This window comes from Microcebus murinus, chromosome 19 (genome assembly GCF_040939455.1).
Source record: "Microcebus murinus isolate Inina chromosome 19, M.murinus_Inina_mat1.0, whole genome shotgun sequence".
NCBI classification, from domain to species: Eukaryota; Metazoa; Chordata; class Mammalia; order Primates; family Cheirogaleidae; genus Microcebus; species Microcebus murinus.
In genome coordinates, this window is record NC_134122.1 from 16,142,229 (window position 1) to 16,160,578 (window position 18,350).

The 18,350-nt window shown below is 47.5% G+C and overlaps 1 protein-coding gene across 3 annotated transcripts in view; it reads left to right on the forward strand.

Moving 5' to 3' along the window:
- The first annotated feature begins 205 nt into the window (after positions 1-205).
- Positions 206-18,350, forward strand: part of EEF2K (eukaryotic elongation factor 2 kinase) — a 57,555-nt gene continuing 39,410 nt past the window's right edge. For 2 of the 3 annotated variants that reach the window (XM_075995168.1, XM_075995169.1), the window contains exons 1-2: positions 206-576; positions 12,351-12,672. In XM_075995168.1, coding sequence (XP_075851283.1) covers positions 12,427-12,672 — 246 coding nt within the window. In that variant the 5' untranslated portion in view covers positions 206-576; positions 12,351-12,426. The remainder of the gene's footprint in view (positions 577-12,350; positions 12,673-18,350) is intronic. The other variant, XM_020281399.2, reaches the window with a different exon arrangement.

The window sequence follows — 18,350 nt, forward strand, 5'->3', positions numbered from 1 at the left end:
CGTCCTTTCTCGAATGGCCCCCGCATCTCGGTGCCAGGCCGCCCCATACATTAGATCCCGACACTGTGTTTAGCAGGCCCAGGAGCCCAGCACCGGCACGGGGCGGGGAAGTCGGCTCGGCAGCTGCAGGAGAGGTGGCGGCCACTGGGGGCGGCCACGTGAGCACCTCGTGGTGCGCGCCGCCGCTGCCCCGCCCCCGCCGCCGGCTCCTGCCCCAGCCCAGCCCCAGCTCGCTCCTGCCCGGATCCCACGCCCGCTGGCCCCGTGCTGCAGCTGCCCAGCCCGGCTTGCTGTCGTCTGCGCTCTCGTCCCTGGCAGCGCCCCCCGCATCCCGGGATCGTGCCAGCAGGCCTTCGCGCCCCCCGCGCCCCTTGCACCCCGGGATCGATCCGTCCGCCCCGCGCGGCCCAGGCTGCATCCCCGGAGCGCCGGCCTGCGCCCCCGCTCGCTGCTCCCCGGCACTCTCGGGGGGCCCACCCGCCTGCACCCTGGAGCGCCGGACCGCGAGCCTCTGCCAACTCCTCTGGATCCTTGCGGCCGTGAGCAGCGGCTGCCGCGCCTGTCTGCCGGAGGGAGGTAGGTGCGGCCGGCCGGCCGGGCGGGAGGGGGACGCGATCGGGCGCTGCAGGCCCGCGCGCCCCGCTGCAGTCGGTGCCCGCCCGGGGCACGGTGGATCGGGGCTTGGGAGCGGGGCCCGAGGCGGCACGGAACGAGAATTGGGGGCGCTTCTCCTCTGCTTGTTAACTCTCTGGAGCTCAGTGTTTGCCTCTGTGACATGAGGAAGCCGTGTAGACTAATAGTGATGTGGATGGGGAAACCGGCTGGCAAGCGATGGGCCGGCTGCATTGTGGCTGGGAGAGGCAGCTCTGGGGTGCAGCGCTGCCTTCCTGTCCCCTGCAGGTCCCAAGGCCGCATCCCCAACCCAGTCCCCTGAACAAGAGGTCTGCGTCAGCCCGAATTCCCAGAACCTCGGGGACTGTGTAGACGCACCCTTGCTGCATTGTTGGCTGCGGGAGTTAGGTTGTTGGCAGGCGGCACTGACATGTGTGCCAGGGGGACGGGCATTAATAATCCAGTGGCCGTGCAGGGGCGGGGCCCTCCGGGTAAGCCCCGGCCTAGATCAGCCTGTGCCGGCTTGCCGGATTGGAGGAACGAGCCCAGCCGCACCACGAGGGGGACAGATGGGCTGCATGAGAGTGGAGGGGACACTCGCAGAGAGCCTGACCTCGCTAGTGGGCACGACCTGCCTCGGGGCCACTCAGGAAAAAATACCTACAGGCAGGGAACAGCGGAGCTGGAGCCCTGAGTTCAAATTCTGACTCAGTTACAGGCTCTGTGACCTTGGATAAATTGCTTAACGTCTCCGGCCCTCAGCTTGAGAATACTCCAAGAAGAAAGTGGTTAGTGTGACAACCATGTCTACAACTGGGATGAAAGCAACTTGGGCCTTAAATTGTTGCTGGATCAAATTCTTGTAGCCAGTGCTGACAGGCACGGCAAGAAGGCTTCCAATAAAGGAGTCATTAACATGCAGATAATAAAACAGAGGATGACAGTCCTCCAGCCCCCCAAAGTCCTAGGGCTGTGGAACTCCCAAAGAAGCATTTTCGAATGGCTAGAGATCGGAGGGTGGATGGTGTTCCATTCTCCAGCGGTGCAGCCTTCTAGATCTAGCAAGGACTAGCAAGCCACAGGAAGTGCCCTAAAAGTAGGTGGCTGGACTGCAGAACATTTCTCTAGGCTAGTGGTTCTCAAACTTCAGTGCACGTCGGCATGCCTTGGAGTGCTTGGTTAAACTTGGGTTCCCGGGCCCACTTCCAGAATTTTAGTAGGTGTGGCGTGAGGCTTGAGGATTTGCGTTTCTAACAAGCTCCCAGGTGTGGCTGCTGCTGCAGCCTGGGCCCACGCTTTTAGAACCACTGGTTAAGGAAGTGATAACTGCATTGAAAGCCCTGGATTCAGCCTGCATCAACTTCCAACCCAACTTCCCTACTTTCTGGCCATGTGATTTGGGGCAAGTTACTTAACTTCTCTGTTCCTCAGTTTTCTCATCTGTAGAATGAAATTAACAGTGCCTACCTCTAGGAGTTCAGAGGAGGCTTCCTGGAGGAAGTGACATCTTTTTCATTTTTTAAAGATGGGGTCTTGCTACCTTGCCCAGGCTGGTCTCAAACTCCGGAGCTCAAGTGATCCTCCTGCCTCAGCCTCCCAAGTAGCTGGGATTATAGGAGTGCACCACTGTACCCTGCTAAGGTGACATCTAAGCCGAGACCTGAGGGATAAGCAGACAAGTTGGCCAGGGCATGAGTAGGGAGGGCAGGCTGGGGCATGTGCTGGACGGGGAGCAGGCATGTTCAAGGCCCGCGGAGGAAGCAGCCCGTGTCCTCCAGGGAACTCAGAGGAGTTACACAGCAAGTTCTTTGTAAGCGATACTGAAATGCTATCAGTCTGTTTGGGGCAGGATCACAGTACAGGGGAAAACGACCAGAGTGTGGAAAATGGGCTGCTGGGATGGGCTGAAAGTGGTGTAAAGTTATTTTTGCCCACATTTCATTGGCCTGAATGCAGTCATGTGGCCCCACCTAGATGCAGGAGATGCTGGGAAATGTAGTTCCTGGCCAGGCAGGGAAGCATGAATTCCTGGTGGAAAGCCAGCTGTCTGTGCTACAGTGGCTTTTTCTGGCCTCTGGCCACTTCTCCCATCTCTTCTGTACTTAACTCAGCTCCACTTCACTTCACTGTGTTGGCGCATGAATTTGACAGAAGCAGCAGCTGAGGCTCAGAGAGGTGAAGTCATTTGCCCAGTATTGTTCAGCTGGTAGTGCCAGGGCACGGGGCTGTGTTTGGCCAGATCCTGCTTCTGATGTTTTTCAGGTCCTCCGTTATCCAGGCTCTCCTACTCTGGATCCCAGCTGTGTCACTGGGCTAACTAATCCCCTTGTAACTACAACACAATAGTCCTTCTGCTCCTCCACCCCCACCTGCAGTGCCCCAGACATCAGCAGGAAATTGCCAGCTTTTCTCCAGTTCCTCGTTTGTTCCTGCAACATGCCCTTATTTATTTATTTTACCTTCATATAGCTTGACTACACTTATGCATTTATGACATGCACTTATGCAGACATCGTGCTCTGGGCTGGGAAGCTGGAGAAGAATAAGACAGGGTCCCTTTTGTTGAAGACACTCACATGGTCTGGCCACAGAAAGGGCTATGTAAACACAGCTAATGTGAGAAGTGAGACATGCTGCATCCCTGGTCAGACCTGCTAGAAGTACAGAGTGTATTAGGGACACAAGAAGGGTGCCCAGGAGATGACTAAACATTAAAAATCAAGCTGTTTTTGCATTTTGCTAATTGAAGCTATAATTACAATATTTTTGGCTTCATATTCTAAAATACATTTTTCTCATTTCTAAAACAAAATAGCCCTTGCACAGTGACAGTCTCATATGAACAAAGCATGGTGTACTGCAATGATATTTTTATGAGCCTTTAGCAGAGTGAATGTTGACCTGTCTCTGGTTTCTGCAGCAGGTTGCTGTTTGCATCTGTAAGCAAGCTAATTTCTCCTTCGTGGAGATTTGTTTTTAAAGAGGCGGGGTGAGATAGGGTTGGGGAGGACTCCTTGAGATTCTGCCAGAATCGTTCTAGGGCTGCGTTTCTCAGCCTCAACACTATTGACATTTTGGTCAGATAATTTTTCATCGTAGGAGGCCATCCTGTGCATTCTAGGATATTTACCAGTATGCCTGGCCTCTCTTCTACCCACTAGATGCTACTTGCAACAACCAAAACTGTCTCCAGGCACTGCCAAGTGTCTCTTGGGAGGAGCAGATCACCCCAGGTTGAAAGCCACTGTTCAAGACCGTATTCATTTCCTATTGCTGCTGCAACAAATCATCGCAATTACTTAGTGGCTTAAAACAATGCTTTTATTATCTTGCAGTTCCTGGGAGTCAGAAGTTCTAAAATCAAGGTGTTAGCAGGCTGTGTTCCTTCTGGAGGCCTTAGGGGGAAAATCTGTTTCCTTGCTTTTTCCAGCTTTGAGGCTAATGGCATTCTTTAGCTCAAGACTCTTCTCTCCTGCTGGGCGCCAGGTGCTGTGTCTCATGCCTGTAATCCTGGCACTCTAGGAGGTGGAGGCGGGAGGATCGCTTGAGCTCAGGAGTTTGAGACCAGCCTCAGCAACAGCAAGACCCCATCTCTACTAAAAATAGAAAAAGTTAGCTGGGCATGACGGTGTGTGCCTGTAGTCCCAGCTACTCAGGAGGCTAAAAGCAGGAGGATCATTTGAGCCAGGAGTTTCAGGTTGCTGTGAGCTATGATGATGTCACTGTACTCTAGCTGGGGTGACATAGCAAGACTCTGTCTTCAAAAGAAAAAAATCCCTTCCTGACATCTTCAAGACCAGCAGCTTCACGTCTTCAAGTCTTTCTCTTTGTGGAAGGTCATATCTCTTCCTCTAACTCTCACCCTCCTCCCTTCTTTTTATAAGGACCCTTGTGATTTCACTGGGCTCACAGGATGATCCAGGTCTGTCTCTCCATTTCAAGATCCTTAACTTAATCACATTTGCAAAGTCCATTTTGCCATATAAGTTAACATATTCACAGGTTCCAGGGATTATGATGTGGATACCTTTAGGGGGGCTAATATTCTGCCTGCCACATAGCCTGGCCTCTGGGTGTAAGGCAATGCTTATAGAGGGCCTGGCAGGAGGGAAGTGACTTAGTGGTGTGGGGAGTAGGGGATGGTCAGGGCATATTGGCAGCTAGTGCTTTTGAGTATCAAGTCTATGGCAGGCGCCATGTGCCTGATCTCACTGAATCCTCAAAACAACCGTTGGGGGAGGTAGTGTTAGCTACCCCCTGTGTTACGGAGGAAGTCAGAATCTGAGCTGCATCTTGAGAGCAAAGGAGTTTGCCAGCAAGTGGGAAAGGCGTCCCAGGCAGAGGAACGCGTGGGTACAAGGTGCGGAGAACTTGGTTGTGCAGGGTGACTGATTCTTGGGCCTGGAAAGTTGGGGAGGTGAGATGGCGGGAATGAACATCTGTTAGTCCTTTCATTGACATGAATTATACTATTTCTCTCAATAGTCTACATAACTGCTTATTTATGAGCACCTACTGCATGCTGGGAGTACGTTAATAAGACACCATGTGAACTCCTAGCTTGATGCTTGACTTCTAATGCTGCATCCCCAGTAAATACATAAAACATGGAGCGGAAAGGTGTCTGATTAGCACGTGTTGAGCATGTGCACAGTGCAGGCACTCACTACCTGGGATGCAGAGTTGAGGAAGGCACAGCCTGCTGCATGCAATCTACTGTTTAAGAAAGTATCTCTCCTGATGATGGAGCCGGAGTTCAAACCCTGCGCGTTCGGCTGCAGAGCACATGCTATTAGCCACTATACTGGGCTTTGCTTTTGTTTCTCATTTGAAGGCAAGTGAGGACTCAAGCTGGGGTTCAGGATGTCCCTGGAGCAAGCCAAGTGCAGCCCAGAGCTGCCTACCATGACACAGTTCCCCCAACTAAGACGGCCCTTTTGGAGGTGCTTAGTGTGGCATCTGGTACGCTGTAAGGCCTTCGTGTGTATTTTTCTGTCTTATTTCAGTAAAAATTATGCCTTTTCCAGGTCGACAAGAGCAAAGGTCTCTTCTGTTATCACTCATTAGCAACACAGAGCCCTATCTCCCCTTTCTCTCATGGTGAGATGAATTCACACTCATCTGTGAGAGACACTTAGCTGCTTCTAGTTGGTAGAATAGGACAGAGAGTTCTTGGCCTGGTATCTAGAGGAACCAGCAGCAGAACTGCCAGTGTGGAGGTGGGGTGGGGAAGGGAAGTGGTTAGGGGAAGTGGAGCTAAAGTCTCATTTGTCGCACCAGGAAGTCAGAAGATAGGCCTAAAACAGATAAATTAAGAAATGGTAGGGAAAGCATATTACTTAGAGATATGGAGATAATCTACCAGGTATAACACTGAGAATGGTTGGAAGTAGTTGCCTCTAAGGGTGGGAAGTAGGGCAGTCCATGCGCAGTTGCAGAGGTGGTTCTCTAGAGTTCAGCAATACCCGAACTATGTGGTCATTCACGGTGGCCCTAGTGAGAAAGGGATATTATTTTTATTTTTTACTTATTTTTTATTTTTATTTTTGAGACAGAGTCTCACTCTGTCGCCTGGGCTAAAGTGAGTGCCGTGGCGTCAGCCTAGCTCACAGTAACCTCAATCTCCTGGGCTCAAGCAATCCTGCTGCCTCAGCCTCCCGAGTAGCTGGGACTACAGACATGCGCCACCATGCCCGGCTACTTTTTTCTATATATTTTTACTTGGCCAATTGATTTCTTTCTATTTTTAGTAGAGAGAGGGTCTCACTCTTGCTGCAGGCTGGTCTGGAACTCTTGACCTTGAGGTGATCCGCCCACCTCGGCCTCCCAGAGTGCTAGGAGTACAGGTGTGAGCTGCCGCACCCAGCCAGGATGTTACTTTTAACCATGTGCTTTAGTAAAAGTATTTTAATACTGTATATGAGTAATATACAGAGGCTCAAGTCCTGGCAGGGTTTCAGACTGGTTACACTGCAGGTGATGGGAAACCTATTTGTAACCAGCTAAATAGTCTTCGCTGCCCCCCAAAAGGCAAAGTTTACTGTATGGTGTAATTCAGAAATCCAGGCCGGGGTGGGTAGTTTGGTTTCAGGCAGGTTTGGAGTCTGGGTCTTCAATGAAGTCACCACTGTTCACTTTTCTATTTCTGGTTCTGCGTTCCACTACACATCAGCTCTGTCCTGTGGCGGCCTCAGCCCCAGCCTCGGGTCCCCATCCTGCAGGAAACCACACACCAGCTCTTGAGCCAAAGCCCCAGGCTTAGCTACAGGCCACAATGGCTTGACTCCAGTCACATGACCACCTCTAAGCCAATCACTGTGGCGGGGCGCCCTAACGCTGTGATTGGTTTAGACCTGGATCACATGACATCTCCCAGCCACGTGACCTGAGGATGGGGGTGAGGCAGATCCCCATACAGAAACAGGTACCTGACAGGAGGCAGCTGATAAGTCACCCACGTCCACCGTGGGTACAGTCGAGGACCCGCGGGTTCTGCCGTGCCGGGCACATGCTGGTGCGTGTACTGGCTGGCTGGGGGTAGGCCACCTTGGCTCTGGCATCCCGGCTCCCTGCAGTGGGGGTGAGGAGGTCTCACCTCTTTCTGCAGGAGGAAGGCGGCTCTTGGGGATGAGGGTGACACCCGAGGAGGACCAGCAGCTACTGTGGCTTGACCAGCAGGGTCAAGCATTGCAAGCATAGTTTCCTGCCACCTCCTCCCGCCATGACTGCCACAGCAGCCCTTTATAGGAAGACTCAGTGAGAGCAGAGGTTCCCGTGGACAGAGCACAAAACAGTTTGGTCCTTGAGGACTCCTGAAACAGCTTGGCTGTGTGCTACTAGCCAGACGACCATGGGGCCTAAGCAAGCCTCAACCCCCTTTATGATAATAAAAATGATATGCAGATTGACCAAGGGCTTGACCGAAAATACATAGTTATTGAGTTAATGGGATGGGTACACTTGGGCATCCCGGTTTATAAGTGAGGAAGCTGAAGCTGGAGAGGTGAAGTCACACAGCTAGTTAGTAGCAGAGCTGGGACTTGAACTCGGGTGTTTCTGACTCAGAACTTCACTCCTCTGCCTTTCCATAGAAACAGGGACCAGGAGGGGAAGATGTGGATGCCTGAGCGAGGGCAGAGGAAACCTTCTAGAGAATTTTGATGTCTTGGGGTCCCACTCCAGGTCCTAGGCTCTCTGCTCACAGAAGCAGGCTCCTTTGGACTGAGGAGGCCCAGGTTAGATAGATTCCTAGGAGGCCAAGTGCCTTGGCTGGTGTCATGGCGTTGATGAGGGTTCCTTACTTGCCTGGGGGAATCCACTATCCCCCAGGTGCCCAGTCTTCATGTGCAAATGTGGGAGCATCTACCAAGTTAGGACTCTGGGTTGAGACCCAGGCGTCAGCTTGTCATAAAGAATGTGACTTTTTCTTTCTTTTCTTTTCTCTTTTCTCTTTCTTTTCTCTTTTTTCCTCTTTTCTGATGGGGTCTTGCTTTGTCACATAGGCTGGAATGCAGTGGCATGATCATAGAACACTGCAACCTGGAACTCCTGGGCTCAAGTGATCCTCCTGTCTTAGCCTCCTCAATAGCTAAGACTACAGATCTACACTACCATGCCTGGCTAAGTTTTCTGTTTTTGAGAGACAGGGTCTCACCATGTGGCTCACGCTGGTCTCAAACTCCTGTCTTCAAGCCATCCGCCTGCCACAGCCTCCCAAAGTACTAGGATTACAGGTACAAGCCACTGCGCCCAGCCTAGGATGTTACTTTTTATGATATAGGAGAGAAGGGACTATTAGATCAGATAGGATTAGCAAGGAGTAAGGAAAAAAGAAAATTACAGTAGATTATACAAGTTTATGGAGATTGCGAATCCAGGACTATTATGCCGCCCAATGATGTAAGAGAGCTAGGCTGTCTTTGTGTCATGGCTCTGCCAACCTCAGCACATGACTCTACCTTGTAGTCTAATATAGCTGCTTGAGTTCCAGCAATCACACCTGCATTCCAGCTGGCAGGAAGGAGGGTAAGCAGAAAATCACACTGCCTACCTTTAAAAACCTCCCCTAAAGTTGTACACAGCCCTTCTCCTTACATCTTACTGGCCAGAACCTGGTCACATGGTCACACCTAGCTGGAAAGAAGTCTGGGAAATGTAGACCTTATTCTGAGTGGCCATGTGCTTAGCCAAAAATCGATGGTTCTGTTATGAAGGAAAAAACAGCGAACAGCTGTTGGTGCTGCCACAGCTGCCTTAAGAGCAAATTTATGATAACTTGAAAGCCATAAAACATCACAAATGCTCAGTTCTGGAATGCGTATCAATTGACTGCTGTTTATAAGGCACTGTGCCAGGCAAGGTCGCAGCTGCTTGTCTGTAGCTACTTTCATTTCCCAGCGATGAGAACATCAGGTTTGTGGTGGGACATGGCCAAGGGCTACAGTTCTGGTTCTACTTCCCCTGTGAACTAACTGTGAAGCCCCATTTAGGCCACTTTGCCACTCAGCTCCCCACACTGTAAAATGGGGGAGTTGGTGAGATGAAAATTTGCCAGGGTCACCAGCAGCAGAGCCAGGATTTGCACCCCCAGCTGCCCAGCTCTCAAATCTGTGCTCTTAGCCACTGAGCTACACTGCCTGGAGGTCTGTAGGCTGATGCTGTGGTTCTGTCTCCTCCCCTGGCAACATCCCGGGCCCCAGAGCCTACTCACTTGGAGGGACTTGCTGGCAGCTCAAGCTCACACTGTCCTGGTCAGCAGGGATTCTGGCCAAGGACTGACCAAAGTGGCTAAGAGTAAGGAGAAGCAGGCCCAGAGCCCAGGGAAGATTTTGGTAACAAGCAGGATCCAGTGGCTCTGGCATTGGATCCAGGCCTGTGACTGTGTCTTACCCAGAGGGTAAGAGACAAACTTGGCAATTGACACTGACTTTCATACTGTCAGTGGAGAAATCAGCGTGTGGGTGGTGTGTTAAGGAAAAGAATAAACAGAAAGAAAAAACAAGAGACGTAAGTAGAATAGAAAATAGCAAGAGTGCATTGTTCAAAGTAAGGCTAAGTAGTTTCCCTGCAATTTTAATTTCCATTTTATATGTGTGTACTAGGTTAGGATATGAGTATATTTCCTGCTTTCTTAGCTGTCAAGAAAGTGCCAAAGCCTCAGATTTAGCCTACTCGATGGACAGAGCTGTCAAGAATAATTGAAATTATTGGCTTGATCTGAAAATATTTTTAAATTAATTTATTTTATGTTGAAAGCAATCCAGCTTTGTAAAAAATTTACAGAATATAGAAGTGTACAAATTTTTTAAAAAGTTTCCTCTACCCCCAGCTCCCAGCTCCATGGCTGCCCATTCTAAGTGCTGTGCAGGTCCCATGGATCCTTCAGGAAAGTTTTAGTGCAGTGCAGATGTCTTCTTTTTCTTCTAATGCAAATAAGGTCACCATAATATACCTGTTCTTCTGCAGCTTTTTAAATTTAACAGTTTTTCTTGACTTTTTTTTTTTTTTCTTTACCTCTGGATCTGGCTGTATTGAGATATAGTCCACATGGCTTGCAGTTCACCCATTTGAAATGTACAATTCAATGGCTTTTAGTCTAATCACAGTCATGCAGCCAACACCATATTCAATTTTAGAACATTTTTATCAACTCAAAAGAACCCCCATACCCATTAGCAATCATCCCTATTTCCCCTCAACCCCCGCCTAACTCCAACCCCAGGCAACCATTAATCTACTTTCTGTTTCTAAAGATTTGCCTTCTCTGTATATTTCATATAAATGGAATCATGCAATATGTATAGTCTTTTGTGACTGTCTTCTTTCACGTGGCATATTGGTTTTAAGTTTCATCCACGTTGGAACACATTATCATTATTTCATTTTGTTAGTTGCCCGATACCATTCCATTATATGAAGAGATCACATTTTGTTTCTCCATTCACCAGTTGGTGGACAATTGGGTTGTTTTCTCTTTTGGCTATTATGAATAATGCTATGAACACTTGTGTACAAGTTTTTTGTTTTTTTTTTAAGACACGGTCTCGCTGTTTTGCCCAGACTAGAGTGCAGCGGCATCATCATAACTCACTGCACCCTTAAACTCCTGGGCTCAAGCCATCCTCCTGCGTCAGCCTCCCAAGTAGCAGGGACTATGGGCACACGCCACCATGCCTGGCTAACTTTTTTTTTTCTAGTTTTTGTAGAGACGGGGTCTTGCTTTTGCTCAGGCTGGTGTGTACAAGCTTTTATGTGGGCATATGTTTTCATTTCTCTTGCATATGTACCTAGAAGAGAAATTGCTGGATCATATGGTAACTCCATGTTTAACTTTGTGAGAAATTTCCAGACTGTTTTCTAAAGCTGCTGCACCATTTTGCATTCCGCCAGCAGTGCGTAAGGGTTCTAATTTCTCCACGTTCTTGCTGACCCTTGTTATTTTCCATTCTTTAAATTATATCCATCTTAGTGGGTATAACTTTCATTTGTATTTCCCTAATGGCTAATGATGTTGAGCATCTTTTCATGTACTTATTGGCCATGCATATATCTTCTTTAGAGAAATGTTTATTCAAACTGTTTACCTTTTTTTTTTTTTTTTTTTAAGAGACAGGGTCTTGCTCTGTCACCCAGGCTGGAGTGCAGTGGTGCGATCATAGTTCCCTACAGGCACTTGTCACCATGCCGAACTAACTTTTCTACTTTTTATAGATACAGGTTCTCACTATGTTGCACAGACTGGTCTCGAACTCCTGGCCTCAAGCCATTCTCCTTGTTTGGCCTCCCAAGGTGCTGGTATTATAGGTGTGGGCCACTGTGCCCAGCCAGAGCATCCCCTTTCTAACAGTCACACAGTATTTTAGGGTGTAGAAAGAAATAAAAGTGTAATTTTTAACAAGCTTCTATTGATGGACATTTGGGGCTGCTGGCCTTTTTTTTTTTTTTTTTTTTTTTTTTTTTTTGCTGTAACTGATGATGCTTCAGAGAAAATTCTTGGGATATTCATTCATTCTGGGGAAGTGTTTTGAGCACCTTCTCTGTGCCAGGCACTCTTTGAGACACTGGACGTGTGGACAGTAGCAAAATAAACAGAATGACTTCAGCCTGGGAAGGTCACTGTGAAGAAATGAAAAGGGTGATGTGCGTTTGGGAGATTCAGGGAAGATTTCTCTCTGACCCATAATTTGAGCTGGGCTCTAAATTATGAGAAAGAACCCACTGTAGGAAGGTTGTTTCAGGCAAAAGGAAGAGCAACTACAAAGGCCCTGAGGCGGGGATGAATTTGATGAGTTCGCTGGACAGCAAGAAACCCAGTGTGCCTGGAGAGCGGCCAGGACCGCAGGAGGAGTGGGCAGGAGGCCAGATGAACGCAGCTCTCGTTGCCTTAATAAGGCATTTGGATTTTATTATAAATATTGAAGGGAAGCTGCTGGGGGTGTTAAGCAGAGAGGAGAGACTTGATCTGATTTATTTTCTAGAAAGAGCACTCTGGTTGCTTAAGGAACAGTTCTTTTCCCTACCTTGTTCCGACATTTCCAAACGCTGATTTCTTAGAAGTGGAATTACTGGGTGGACGGGTTTGGACATTTAACATGTTCCTGGGTGCTGCCAGCTGCCTCCCCCAAAGTTAGCTGTAGGCTTCGCTGAGTGTGCCGGCTCTTGCCTTCAGGGTGAGGTGCCCAGCGAGCTCTCGCCCTCTGGGCAGCAGCACCCACTCTCTGGCTCTCGTTCCCTTGCAGGACCTTCGCCACTGCATTTGCCCGGTAACTCTGGCTGTTCCCCGTGCCCCTTGGCTAAAACGGGCACTCCAGGAACATGGCAGACGAAGACCTCATCTTCCGCCTGGAAGGCGTTGATGGCGGCCGGTCCTCCCAGGCTGGCCACGATGGTGATTCTGATGTGGACAGTGATGATGAGGAAGGTTACTACATCTGCCCCATCACTGATGACCCCAGGTCAAACCAGAATGTCAATTCCAAGGTTAATAACTACTACGGCCACCTAACAAAAAGTGAGAGGTATGGCTCCAGCGGGTCCCCGGCAAGTTCCTTCCATGTCAAGGTGAGTGAACCAGCTGTTCCACCTGCCACAAGGGATGATGGGTTGGGGTCACTGGGTGGGGTCTTCCCTGTGTTTCCAAAACCCAGCCAGTGCTCTGAATTCTAGATCTGAAAATATGCTTGTTAAAGTGGGAGGATTTTGTTGGTTTGAAACAAGTTTCATTACCCTGGAGCAATGTTTTTCAAATAGCTTCTGGGTTGTGAAAATCTTTTAGTGAGTCTTACCCAACTATTTTTTTAAGAAATGAAATGGAATAGAATAAAATAGAAATATTGGAGAACTTTGCAAATTGTAAAGATCTTCTTTCTTTTATTTTCTCCAAGAGACAGAGTCTCACTCTGTCACTCAGGCTGGAGAGCAGTGGCACGATGGTAGCTCACTGCAACCTCAAACTCCTGGGCTTAAGCTGGCCTCAGCCTCCCCAGTGGCTAGGACTGTAGGCACGTGCCACCATGCCTGGCTAACTTATCTATTTATTTTTTTTAGTAACAGGATCTTGCTATATTGTTCAGGCTGGTCTCAAGCTCCCAGCCTCAGGCCTCCCAAGTGGCTGGGGTTACAGGCGTGGGCTACTGCACCTAGCTTAAGATCTTATTTCTTGAACACAGGTATATACACATTCACATACATGACCTTGGTGAATATATCCCTTGCTTATGGTCAGAACCCCAATATATTATTTTAAAGTCATGGAACAGAACAGAATAGATATTGGAGAGCACTGCAAAGTCTGAAGATCTTATTGTTGAAACATATGTAGGTACCTTTTCACACACACAAATTTGGTAACTGTATTGATGATGATCAGCCTCTCATGGTGTACACATTGTTAATTTTTTTTTTAAAAATTACTTACCAACATACTTCTATTGGAAACCATTTTGTAAGTGCCAGCCTGGGTACTTGATGACAAGTGAGAAATAAATGCAAATTTAATTCATATCATGTATCTGTCACTGGGCTATGGCATTTAGTATGGAGAGATAAGCAACAATTTTTTCTAGACCTAAGAGTCTTCCCGTTTCTCCAGCAGAGACATCGAAGAAAAGAAAAAGAGGTATAACAAGCTATTACTTTGATACAAATATGTTTTAGGATCACTGAAAAAAATCTCATTTTACATTTGCAGCCATCATATGTGGTTACAAGAGAGAGGGATAGACTAATTCTTGTTAATCATTATTTTTGACACAATACCTAGTGTTGTGTGTTGCGCAGCGTAGATGCTTAATAAATGTTACTTTCTACTCCTACATTCCAGCACATGGTCCCAACAATTTGTCGTTGACTATGAGAATTGATGGTTTTTAAAACCCTTCCGTGAAATTAACTACCTTTTGCCAAATTTGTTTACTGGTAAAAACTCACTGGAAGGTTTCTACCTCTCGTGTCTTCTACATTTGTCCAATTTTGGGTTAAATGTTTTGCTGTCACTCCTGCGTGTGTGTAGGTCATTACAGGGACATGGTGTAAAATGTGGTTCTTCATGTTGATTGTGGTCACAAAGCCACTGTTTAGGATTGGACCTCCTTCCCTGTGTTGAAGGAAAGGGTGCTTATTGTGTTGGGGATTTGTGTTCATACCATGGCAAAGCTGGTAGGTATTAGGGAAAGGGGGAGAGGCAATCATTTTATTGGGCTTTGTATAATAACTGGTAAGGAAAAAATAAAAAATGCAATACTGTCATCCTTATTTAATCCTCACAAACGGTAAATATCTGTACTGTAAGCTAAATGCCTATTACCACTTTGGGAGTTGTAATTAAAACTATTCTATAATTTCTGAATTAATCTGTCTTTAGAATGCTAACAATTTTAGTTCTTGGAGACAGTTGGGTCATTTTTTTCCTTTCAGGGCCAGAGTTCTAGTTGAAGTCACTCTGGACCAGGCAGCTCCAGAAATAGCCCCTCTGGCGTTGAGGCCCCTGGCAAGGCAGGTTTCCACTTTCCTCATATCCGGCCCTAAAGCAGCTGTGAAATGCACACCGAGGCCAGGAGGCCAGGGAGGGCAGCCCAACTGCCCATGGAGAAGGGTCTATTTATAGACCATGGCCCTCTCAGAATGCTGTGTTTACATTAAAACAAAGATGACAGTTCCATGCGATTTGACTTTAAAACAGTATATGTATATATAATATATATATATATAGAGAGAGAGAGAGCGCACACGCACCTGTGATAGTGTGTATGTGTGTGTGTGTGTGTGTAAAAAAAAAAATCCACAAAAGCCCTTGGCACAGTGCTGGTCTACAATAAAGACAAAATGTTAGCAATTTTTTATATGTCGCTAGGTAAAAAAGCAAGTTCAAATTTTGTATTTTTTTTTTTTTTGATACAAGCTCTTGCTCTCTAGCCCTGGCAAGAATGCAGTGGTGTGGTCATAGCTTGTCACAGCCTCAAACTTGTGGCCTCAAGTGATCCTACTGTCTCAGCCTCCCTGTAGTTGGGACTACAGGTGTGCACCACCATGCCCAGCTAATTTTTCTTTTTCTTGCAGATAGGCAGAGTCTTACTGTTGCTCAGGCTGGTCTCGAACTCTCAACCTCAAGCAGTCCTCCCATCTGGGCCTCTCAGAGTACTAGGAATACAAGTGTGAGCTATCTTGCTGGCCTGATCCCATTTTTTTTTTTTTTTAAATATGTATGTGTCTATCAGCATTTACATAGCAAAAACTATTTGAAGGTCTGGGCGAGGTGGCTCACGCCTGTAATCTTGGTACTCTGGGAGGCCGAGGCGGGAGGATTGCTCAAGGTCAGGAGTTCGAAACCAGCTGGAGCAAGGGTGAGCCTCTATCTTTACTAAAAATACAAAGAAATTAACTGGCCAGCTAAAAATATATAGAAAAAGTTAGCTGGGCATGGTGGCACATGCCTGTAGTCTCAGCTACTCAAGAGGCTGAGGCAGAAGGATTGCTTGAGCCCAGGAGTTTGAGGTTGCTGTGAGCGAGGCTAATGCCACAGCACTATAGCCCGGGCAACAAAGTAACATTCTGTCTCAAAAAAACAACAACAAAAAAACTATTTGAAGGAGGCATTTGTATCCAATAGTGAATGGTGATTTTCTCTGGGCAGGGGGAAGGGTGCCATTAAGAGGCACTTTGATTATCTACTATATATATATATATATATATATATATATATATATATATATATATATATACATATATATATATATATATAAAGTATAAACTTTTAAAGCTATATGTATGCATTACTTGTATAGGGAAAAAGATGTGTTCAAAAGAAGAAAAAAAGCAAAATAGCCAAGTAATGTCCCCTCCCCCAAACAAACACATTGATAAATAGCTCCCCCCTCAAAACACATCACTTCCACAAGGCAAAGTTCAGAATCCTCTCTTAAGATGAAAGCATCTGCCAGGTTCCCTGGGGACCCTCTGGGCTCTGTTCACCCCCAGCACACATCTGGAAGCTCCTGGAAGGGGCTTCTCTTGTTCACGGCTCTGCCTGAAACCTCTTTCAGCTGATGTCTCGGTCTGTTAAAGTGACAGTCCTGGCTCCTCCAGGACCCAGGTTTAAGACGTTTCCTGGCTCTCTGCATTCCCTGGGGCGCTTAGCGGACCTTTGTGTGCATGTGTCATTCTCCAGTGTCATTCTTAGTTTGAGTCGGTGCCTGACTGCAATCCCAGGGGCTGTGTCTGATGGCACCTCTGCTCCCTTGACTTGCACGTAGTGGGCACTCGGTAAAAGTTTGACTGTCTATGGGCAGGCGGTGGCTCTTTATTTCCTACCCTTCTGGGCTCTGTTGGGTTACGGTTGCCAGGGGCGACTTCAGAAGAACCCAGCTCAGTTTTCCAAACCACATTCCCCCTGGCACGCTCTACACACCTAAGTGTTTTTTTTTAATTTACTTTCGACCTGGCAACCTGGCTATCTAACCAAAATGGCCTCCTGGCCCTCCTCCAAGGAACATGCCCGCAGGTGCTGGGTGGGGACTGTGAAAGGTCAGGCCGTGTGGCTGCCAAGGCCCAGCCTCCGCCCTGGTTCCCCTGAGAGATGGCAGAATTGGCCAAGGGGCCGCCCTCCCAGGCAGCCAAACAAAGGATGTCTATTACAGAGTTTATCATAACGTGGGAAAGTGCTTCTGCTCCAGAGCTAAATTTTAAAAGAGTGTAATGTACAGTGAGACATGTACGTGCACACACACACACACACACACACACACATACACAAAGCAAAAGCCTGGGAGGAAGCATGTCAACATGACTATTTCTTTTCTCCTTCTCTGTGTCATTTCTCCATTTTCTAGAATAAGCATATGTAGCACATATATTTTTATTTTTATTTATTTATTTATTTATTTTTTGAGACAGAGTCTCGCTTTGTTGCCCAGGCTAGAGTGAGTGCCGTGGCGTCAGCCTAGCTCACAGCAACCTCAAACTCCTGGGCTCAAGCAATCCTCCTGCCTCAGCCTCCCGAGTAGCTGGGACTACAGGCATGCGTCACCATGCCTGGCCAATTTTTTCTCTATATATTAGTTGGCCAATTAATTTCTTTCTATTTATAGTAGAGACAGGGTCTCACTCTTGCTCAGGCTGGTTTGGAACTCCTGACCTCGAGCAATCCACCCGCCTCGGCCTCCCAGAGTGCTAGGTTTACAGGTGTGAGCCGCCGCGCCCGGCCATATTTTTTAATTTTTTAATAAAGTAAGAAATTTTATTTTTATCTACTTATTTTAGAGACAGGGTCTCACTCTGTTGCCCAGGCTGGAGTGCAGTGGCGTGATCATAGCTCACTGCAGCCTCAACCTCCTGGGCTCAAGTGATTCTTGTGCCTCAATCTCCCAAGTAGCTGAGACTACAGGCATGTGCCACAACACCCAGGTAATTAAATTCTTTTTTTGTAGAGACAGAGTCTCACTATGTTGCTCAGGCTGATCTTCAACTCCTGGTCTCAAGGCGTCCTCCCAAAGGAGGTGTGAGCTACTGTGCCCAGCCAAGAAATTTTATTTTTTAAAAATTGTTTTCCTCGGCTTGGTGTGGTGGCTCACGCCTGTAATCCTAGCACACTGGGAGGCTGAGGTGGGAGAATTGCTTGAACCCAGGAAGTTGAGACGAGTTTGAGCAAGAGTAAGACCCTGTCTCTACTAAAAATAGAAAGAAATTAATTGGCCAACTAAAAATATATAGAAAAAATTAGCCAGACATGGTGGTGCATGCCTGTAATCCCAGCTACTCAGGAGGCTGAGGGCAGGAGGATCACTTGAGTCTAGGAGTTTGAGGTTGCTGTGAGCTAGGCTGATGCCACAGCACTTCTAGCCCAGGCAACAGAGTGAGACTCTGTTAAAAAAAAAAAATTCAAAACCATATATTTTATAATATATAAAATATGTACAAGGTAAAATGAATTTAAACCATATAAGTGATATATATTGAGGAGCAGGCTTTCTACCTCTGAGCCCTGTTTCCCTGGGCGATGTCCTTCTAGAATGTTCCTTGCATATACAAGCATATATATGCATGTGAACCTCCCCCCACACACACCTTTTCTTTTTCACAGAAATATTGCAAAGCTGTTCTGCATGCTTGTGGCCAACTTCCGTATTGGCCCACTGCACTGCCCTGAGCTAGAACTTCCATAACATTTGCTGTGACCCGGATGTGTCTACGTGCCTTAGTCTTACCAACTCATTTAGTCTGTGCTGCAATCCTGTGATGACTGG